Source organism: Limulus polyphemus, unplaced genomic scaffold, assembly GCF_000517525.1.
Source record: "Limulus polyphemus unplaced genomic scaffold, Limulus_polyphemus-2.1.2 Scaffold342, whole genome shotgun sequence".
Classification (NCBI taxonomy): Eukaryota; Metazoa; Arthropoda; class Merostomata; order Xiphosura; family Limulidae; genus Limulus; species Limulus polyphemus.
Window position 1 is genome coordinate 596,596 of NW_013665952.1, and position 9,727 is coordinate 606,322.

At 34.1% G+C, this 9,727-nt stretch overlaps 1 protein-coding gene across 1 annotated transcript in view; it reads left to right on the plus strand.

Moving 5' to 3' along the window:
- The first annotated feature begins 752 nt into the window (after positions 1–752).
- LOC106457532 (TWiK family of potassium channels protein 7-like) overlaps positions 753–9,727 on the plus strand; it is a 32,951-nt gene continuing 23,976 nt past the window's right edge. Inside the window, exon 1 of the mRNA XM_022383516.1 lies at positions 753–1,347. Within this exon, the coding sequence (XP_022239224.1) occupies positions 891–1,347 (457 nt within the window). The 5' untranslated portion in view covers positions 753–890. The remainder of the gene's footprint in view (positions 1,348–9,727) is intronic.

The following is a 9,727-nucleotide window of genomic DNA, read 5'->3' on the forward strand; positions in this document are numbered from 1 at the left end:
TAAATCCGAATACTTTCAATTTTTTGTAGGTTGTCGTTTTATTTGTAACGCTAAGCTTCACAATGTGCCACGTGCTCTCTATCCAACACGAGACATCAAACCTCTGATTTTTAGCATTGTAAGTCCGTAAAATTACCGCTGACTCACTATGGTGAGACTTTGAAGGAGTAAATTTGGTTTCCAGTTGCTTAATTATGTATTAGTGTTAGGTTGGTCGTCGTTTAAATACAGAAAAGGTTTAAAAAAGCCATTCGATGATTAAGTATTATACGTCAAATAAGTCAAAGTTTCATATGGGCTTAAAGAAAAAATCTGAATTTGTATCTAAAAGTTATTTTTCTTAAATCCGTACAGTTGGAAATGTGCTAATAACGGGTAATTTTCAAAAACGAATAATTGTATATAGTGGATCTTATATTTTGCTTGTTGTGTAAGGGTAAACTGTATTATAGGCGAACTCTTAATACAAAATTACTTTTTCTTAGTACAAAATTAAAAATCAATTTGCAATGAACAGTTTGTTTAGACGTGCGTTAATTCAGTATTATATTCTTCATGAATCTTTTAATCTCTTTCTTTTCCCTGCAATCAAAGGCTCATTGTATTATCTTGCATACAGATTATACAATGGCTATATTATACTAAACATTTAACCAACAGATGGCGACAGCAATGAAAGGCTATCACGTTGACTACACTATAGTGCGATGTTTATCTGTATATCGCAGACCATGTGGTTTATTCTGTGAAGACTGGAGTACAGTGAATGTCTTGTGAATGAGCGTCTTAAGTATTCTGTCTGCGTTTCTAAAAAATGTTAATTTTCGTCCTACTTATTAAAAAGGACTCACAGACGACTAGACTAAATTGCTTTTAGACCTGTTATTGTGATGCCAATAGAGAGAAAAAGGTCTTCTCGCAGAAGTAGAAGAGAAGGACATCATCCTACGAAGAAACGTCCGCCGGTCAACAAATGCAAGACGTGCTGTCGCAAGTTCACGGCCTTCATGTTCTCGCATGTCGGTTTATGTGGTCTAGTGGTCGGCTACAGCATCATGGGCGCTTTTGCGTTCCGGGCACTGGAGGCTCCCTACGAAAAAGAAAAGGCGGGAGAAGTGAACGAAATGAGGGAAAAGATGGTGAAACGACTATGGGATATCACGTCCAATTACAACATACTCTACCGGGAAAACTGGACCCGATCGGTAACCTCCGAAATCAGGGAATTCCAGTCGGCTCTAATAACGGCAGTCAGGGATGGCTACGACGGTAAGAATGCGGAGGCTGGTCAGCAGTGGTCATTCTCAGGAGCATTTCTCTACTCGCTCACTGTCATTACTACCATCGGTAAGGCTATAGGTTATGTAAAAATAACTATATTTGTGGATAAAAAAACCTCTAAACTCTCTTTCTGGCTCATCAAAGTCTTTTTTTTTTCTTCTTGTTTTTTGTTTACAAAGTTTTTGGTAAATGCAAGCTTCAGTAGTGTAATGTCCACCGGTGGGACGGCGGTAAGTCTACAAACTTACAACTTCAAAATTCGGGTCTCGATTCCCCAACAGCAGATAGCCCAATGTGGCTTTGCTATAAAACAAACATTAATGAAATAATTTTTACATATTTTACAAGGCCAACGCATTTAACTTTATTTCATGGCAGACTCACATAAAAAAAAATCTTAATTGTTAAAAAAAAGAATAAAAGTTGATATCGTCTAAGTTCCTTGGGACCTATATTACGTACGTAACAGATCATAACGAAATGTGCGGCCTTGTATTTTTATTATGCTCTTACAGTGAAAGAAGCGAAGGATAACCACTGTTATCACTGTCGATGTCCTTGTATCGGTTAACTTCTCGTCGGCATGATTATTTTTTTTTTGGAAACTCGAGCCCCATATAGCACAGTAAGGTCAATTTTTTATACAGAAAACCATCTGGGACGTGAATTCTCTCAACACCCTGTCTCTCTTGCTCTTCCTTCACGAGGGTCGGTGTGACTGACGATAGCTGACAGAAAAGGTTGTCTGTAAACTGACTTTTATTTCCAAGAATTGATAGCAGTACTACATGATCTTATTTTTCTAAAGATGAGTAACAAAAATGACTTCATTACAGTATACTGTGTTTTGACTGAATCTGTACTTAGAATATTATTTAAAGTAGAATAAAATAAATACACGCATTTAATAACTGCCATCAAACGTACTCATGATGTTCTTTGAACAGTATTTATTTGTTTATTCAGAAGAAGGTTCTCTGATATAAATGTATGTTTACAGCATTCAAATGGCGTAAAATTGTTCCAATCTGTTCGCACAGATTATGAAATTCATTGTTCATAAGGGTGTAATTACTCAGTGTTCTAATTTGAACAAGATAACAAAAATAATAACACTGAATGAAAAAATATGCATATACTCAGTTACGTTTTTAGTTTATTACACTGTCTTAACCATGCATAGTGGCAGATGTGCACAGACACGCACCTTTTTATAATTTTTTTATTATGTTTGTAGTTATGCACAAAGCTACACAATGGGCTATCAGAGCTCTGCCCACCACGGGTATCGAAACCCGGCTTCTAGCGTTGTACGTCCGCAGGCATGCCACTGTGCCCCTGGGGCCTTTTTATAAAATGAGAAACTGTTATAATGAATTGCACCTACATTCTATTTCTGTTGTTTTTACTTTTTGAAAAGTATAGGCTACCGAGCTTTGGTTACGAACTGTACTTAAAATCTTTTAGATCATTACAATCAGAGATCTAAATCCGAATCGTTAAACTTAAATTTTTTACAGTAACACGGATGTGGTAGCTACAATCATGGAATACACATTCATTTGCCATCATTGCTACCAGAAGTAAGTATAAACCATTAAATTTGTATCATTATACCATAGCACGCAGTAACCAACTACATTACTGAGCTACAGTTTACATTGGTTACAACCATTAACACCAGATGTAAGAATAAACCATTAAATTTGTATCATTATACCATAACACGCAGTTATCAACTATGTTACTGAATTACACTTTATATTGATTACAACCATTACTACCAGATGTAAGTATAAACCATTAAACTTACGTCATTATACCATATTACCTAGTAATCAACAATATTACTGAACTACACTACACTACTACAAGATGTAAGTATAAAAACTTTGCACCTTGACTCACAATATTTCACTGTTTTGCAAGCTTTTTGATATAATGAACAAATGTAATAGCTAAACTGCTAAGGTCAGTTCTATACTTATTCAATGAAAATGATGTCACGTTAATTAGGTTTTAGATGAACATTTGTTTATGATATAAACACGTGACCTCACTGATTTAGTCCTAGCATAGTTTTAATAAACACGTCTTTCATATTACTGTAATAACACTAAACCTGTGGTTCCTGGACTAAAAACGTGCTCTTTGAAACATACGGGACTTAACCTCCAGGTCTAAATTTGTGGAGGTAGGGCTGTGACCCCGTTTCTGCTGTTTTTAGTTTATGTGGTTCCTGGACTAAAAACTTGTTCTTTGAAACATACGGGACTTAGCCTCCAGGTCTAAATTTGTGGAGGTAGGGCTGTGACCCCGTTTCTGCTGTTTTTAGTTTATGTGGTTCCTTGACTAAAAACTTGTGCTTTGAAACATACGGGACTTAGCCTCCAGGTCTAAATTTGTGGAGGTAGGGCTGTGACCCCGTTTCTGCTGTTTTTAGTTTATGTGGTTCCTGGACTAAAAACGTGCTCTTTGAAACATACGGGACTTAGCCTCCAGGTATAAATTTGTGGAGGTAGGGCTGTGCCCCGTTTCTGCTAGTGTGATAAATGTAGTTTGTAGCTGTACAGAATAAAAATTCTACTACTACAAAAGAACAATTTAAGTCATTGTTTTTGTGCAACTGAAATAGAACCTCTATGTGCTTAAGCCACCACCCGCACCACCGTCTACGAATAGTAAATGCGTAAAGAAACTAGAACCCTCTAGTTGCTCCTCGACCTCTATAAACATAACTCAGCTTAACACTTCAATCCATAAACATTGAACATCTGCTCTTGTTGCTAGGATACTCATATGACGCACGATGCTTTCCTCGTTCTAATATATATATATATATATTGCGGGGTTAACGCAGCTATAAAAGAAGTTCGGTAGAAATATCTACTAAAGAATGGTCATAAAATTACACATGGCTTTTAAAATGCTGAAGATTAAGTAATGAAATAATATTGTTTATCTACAGGGCGAACTGTCGGGTTGTTGATCGAATGGTCTGTGGTTCGAGACGTGATTCTCCTGAATACGTTTCGCACTTTGAGTTGTGGGTACGTTATAAAAGGGACGGCTACACCTAAAACCTAGTGGTCTCTGACCTGGCCCTTCAGTCTAAGTATGCATGTGTATGTTGACAATTTAGGTTGAAAATTTCAATTACATAGCAAATCAAATACTATTAGGATTTGTCCACAAGTATTAACAAATGCGATTTCTAATGAACAAGATTAATCCAGTTTCTTGAAACTAACATTAATTTTTGTCTAAAGTCAGATCATATCTTCGTTTGTCAACTTTTAAGCCCTTTATAAAAATGGTTCCTAGGGTTGAAAGGAAAATTATTTAACATTACCCTCCCAAGCCAAGATTTTGTTTTCACTTTATACTCCATGTTATACAAAATTGAGGATAATTTAAATCATAATCACCCCTATTTATAAGCAAGACTCAAAGAATAAAAATGATTTTGCTGATGTATAGTAAGTGTTCATAGTATTTGATTGATTAATCAGCTTATAAAGACTCTCCCGCACTTTTATAGAGCATTCCAGTAATTATCATGACTTATAATAAGTCAGGTGACGGATTGAGTTCCATAAAAACAGAAACAATATTATATCATGATTAGTCTTTTAGGGGCAAAATAGCAAATGTACGTTTTGTAGGGACTTTTTTTACGAATACCGTTTCTGACTAGGCGTTGAAAAACATCTATCACTAAAGTCTATCAACAATATAAATCGAAAGGGAATGTGGCTGTCACTAAAAAAACTATGGCTGCCAACCGCTGACAATACACTAGAAGGTAGGAAGAGGGAACGATGATTGAATAGGCTTATAACGTACAACAGATTTCAGAATGTGTCCTAATTTACCATTTCTTTCGTTACTAGTCGAGATTCGACTAGCTTCAACAACACCAGGTGAAGCACATTACATTATAGAGAATGATCCAACGAGAGATACCACACTGATTTCATATGGGAAGTATATAAGAAACTAACGACACAAACGTACATCACTCATATAGAGCACTTGACTTGTAATAACATCAGTTAGAACATTTGATTTGCAACAATATCAGTTTGAGCAACTGGCTTTTAACAATGTCAGTTTATTGTATTATTTTCATAATAAATCAGAGAAAGGTATCCCTTGTTGGATTTCCCCATATTTTAGAGGACAAAACTCCCATTTTTAAACATCTTAAACTCATTCAATACACGTGAAATATAACTACAAAATCCGGTATTCAGTTCATGAATCTTACATTCAGTTCATGTGGACATCTGAATTATATCTTAGGAATATTTCCTCTAAATTTAAATTCAACATATCGTTCTCGTAAATACTCTTTCTGCTAAATAATTAATATGGTTAAAACTAACATTTGGGTTTTGAGTTTTACAACGATATATGGAATTCTGGCTGTTTTATCAACTAGTGAAAATAACTCACTAATAAAAAAAATCTTGATTTCTCTAAAATATGCAATGAACAGAGAAGCATGTAGACTTTTGATATAGTTATATAATTGTCATAGTGTAGCCCTAAACCTTAGACTTTATAAACGACAGTTTATCCATACAGTGTATGGGATTAATTTTGATAGTTTGTCATCAGCAGCATCTGTCATCACTACCTAAGATCCCTTTTGGACAGTTTCCAAAGTCTATGGCCTAATCTAATACGGCAGCCTCAAAAAACTATACCATACACATTGTTTGTTTACGAAGTCGTTCGTTTTTTTTTCTCTCCTAAAGATTATTTACTATCCTTTCAACCTTTGTGTTATTTGATTTTATTAATTTTTCTACTCAAAATAAACCATCTTTCCTGAAAACATGAAAACGTTGAAACATTATTTGTTTTTATTGAAATAACGATAGAGAAACGTGCAATTATGACAGCATTAGATAACAACTAAACTAGTAATGCTGTGGAACTACTCAGTTAATTTTATTAAATAACCTAAAAATAAATATGAAAATATTGAAAATAGACAAATATTAACTAATGATGGCACTCATTAGAGAATACATATCTACGTAATTGATAAGTGATTTGTTTTGTGTTTGTAAACAGAAAGCGATTAGTTGAATTTACAAAATTCCCAAACCCACAAAATCACCCGTGATTTGGTTATATATTGCCAATTCTTAAGATCTGGTTATATGTTGCTATTCTTTAAGATATGGTTATATGTTGCTATTCTTTAAGATCTGGTTAAATATTTCTAATTCTTATACATTGTCAATTTGTATGATCTAATCACACGCATTACTAATTCTTAAGATCTAGTTATATATTATATTGCTAATTATTACGAACTGGTTATACTTTTCTGATTTTTAAGATCTGGTTTCATATTGCTAATTCTTAAGATCTGGTTATACGGTGGTAATTCGTATGATCTAACCATATGTATTACTAATTCTTAAGATTTGGTTTCATATTTCTAATTATTAAGTTCTGTTTTTATTGTTAATTATGAAGATCTGGTTATGTATAGCTAATTTTTAACATCTGGTTTTATGTTGCTGGTTCTTAAGATTTGGTTAGCCCCCACCCCAGTGACACAGCGGTATGTTTGCGGAATTATAACGCTGGAAACCGGGTTTCGCTACCCGTTGTGGACATAGCACAGATAGCTCATTGTGTAGTTTTGTGCTTAATAACAAATAAACAAAATGATCTGGTTATATGTTGTTAATTCTTGAGATTTGTTAACATATTGCTGCTACTTTGGCCGCCAATTTTAATTTCGTTCTTTTAAATCGCACGCTCAATCCTTTTTTCGTCGCACTTTATTTTCACACCTAAGGTGTTTTTGATTAGATATCGTGACATTTTTTGTCAGTACACACCAACAAACCACAACAAGTAAGAAAGTAATACTCGATAATAACCAACATTAGCTTCAGGATCGCAATCTATTATTCGGAACAGACCATAGTGCAGTAACAGCTGCTTTATTAGGGTTAAAGAGCCTAAGGCTTTTCTGATGTATTCTGACACTTCTTGTGCTCAAAGAAGAGCAATATTTTTTTGTAAACCAGGTCTAAAGGTCTACATATTCTTTCTTGCCTACTAGTGGCTCAGCGGTAAGTCTAAATGCTTATAAAAGAAAAACCGGTTTTCGATACCCGTAGTGAGCACAGCACAGATGGACCATTGTGTAGCTTTGTGCTTAACAACAAATAAACAAACAAAAATTTCCTTTAGATTTTATGTTTGTTGCATGTGAACAATGTGTTAGCCAAACAAACACATGAACACGGACAACCTACCAACAGTGTTTCCTCTACATCACAACGCTGCCATCTTGTAATAAAGCATTTTATAAACGTGATATGTCAGTAACAATTTATGTAGACTTGGAATAATTGAAAGAACTGTTCACAGATATTGCATATATGTCAAATACTAGGTAATTTAGGCAAACAAAGTATCTCCTAAAATAATAACGTAGTTTCATTTTAAAGTATTTTGTATAAAGCCTTACAAGAGAAGAAACTAATTTTTGCGTCAAATCCAAACTAATGATTTTTGTAGATGTAATAACACTCAAGTTGAACTCTACAGTATATGACAACTAAAGTGTGATCCATTATTACTACTTACTACTCGTGCAAGTTTACCTATTCTTCCATTGCTGCATAATATCGTCTAAAGCTAGATTTGTTTGTTCGTTGTTACATAATGGGTTATCTGTGCCCTGCCTACAGCGGGTACCGAAACCCGATTTTTAGCGATTTTAGACTTACGGCTGAGCCACTAAGGATTTGTGTGTTTGTTGTTAAGCGCAAAGCTACATAATGGATTAGCTGTGCCCTAATCATCGCAGGTATTGAAACCCAAATTTTAGCGTTATAAGCTCCAAGACTTTCCTCTTAGCCACCGAAGGAGGCAATCCTGAGTGCGTAAAATTACAAAAAAATCATAGGTATCGCTTCTCTGTGAATCGTATAAGCATAGCCATCGGAAGCGTTCATTTACAGAAGGAGAAAATTAAATTAAGAATAAAAAAAAATGATGCTTTTAAGAAAATTGCCTTTAAACATTATTTCTGATTGCATAACACGTCGCTGCTATTAAGTCTAATAATGGTTATATGTATAAAACCGTAGTATTATCGCAATATAAATTGTATGACGGTTAGTATGACGAGTTATATGAGCGCGTGCATTAGATCGGACCTGCTTTCAGTGTTAAGAACAAACTCTAGTCGTATAGATCTGATATTCTAAGTTACTTGTATGTAAATCATTATGTGAAAATGTTATTCTTCTGGTGCAATACAGCTATTTTTTTATATACACATCCTATTTAAGTAATGTACTATTGAAAAAATCTAAGCTTTTGATGGAAATATTGTTTAGTAGTTTCGTTTGAACACCAATTCATTTTCTTCTGTTGGAATGGAGCAAAATCGCTTTTAGTGGGAAATGACATTCCTTTTTCAACTGCATTTAGACGACTAGGAACACTTAGTTATATTTTAATTCAATATAAGTGCAGTATATATATTAGTCTATAAATACGTCTAATTTAGTTGAGATGTGTTTGATTACGGTACACGTTGTATACAGGCCAAGCTATAAATCTAATCAGTTACATTTATTAGATACGTGTAACTAATGTGCTTGCGCAGCATCCCCGAGAGTATTCTGTTTTAAGAGTAAATAAAACCAAAATTAAGAATAACAAATAATTTCATTTCTTGCTTTTAAAGTTCACATGCCATACTGTGTATTTTAACCTGCAGTATGTATAATTCTTCTCATGATTCATGGCATGCGCACGTTTTATTAACGTTACGACAGTACAAATTGCAACGTTAAACATCCCTTATGTAATATTTTTTTAGTGTCTACTGATGAAGTATGATTATTACCACGAAAGTATTATTTAACTTATTTTATACGTCTGATCAATGAAACGTTCAATATTTGGCACGTATCATTACTATGTGCACACTATTCAAGTAAGTTTCAAAGTCTAACTGTTTATAATTTAAGTTGGGATCACTATTTAACTAGACATAGCAGTAACTGTGTAACACTCTATTTCATTTATTTCACGGTTTCGAGGTTTTAAGTATTTACGGGTGTGGATACTTTGTATATTTGTATTAATCTCCTTTCAAATTTCACAACTTACGTGAATTATGCCCCTTTTCAGCCAGTCATATCCTAATAATTGCTAGCTAGTTGGATGTAACCTAAAACTGCAATTTTGGGCAGGAACAGAATTATAAAATATGATCTTGAAAGCTTGATTAATATAACTCACACACACAAACAAATATAACATACACACACATACAAACTGTTATAACACACACAAACTATTATAACACACAAACAAACTAATATAACACACACAAATTAGTATAACACACACAAACTAATATAACACACACAAATTAGTATAACACACACAA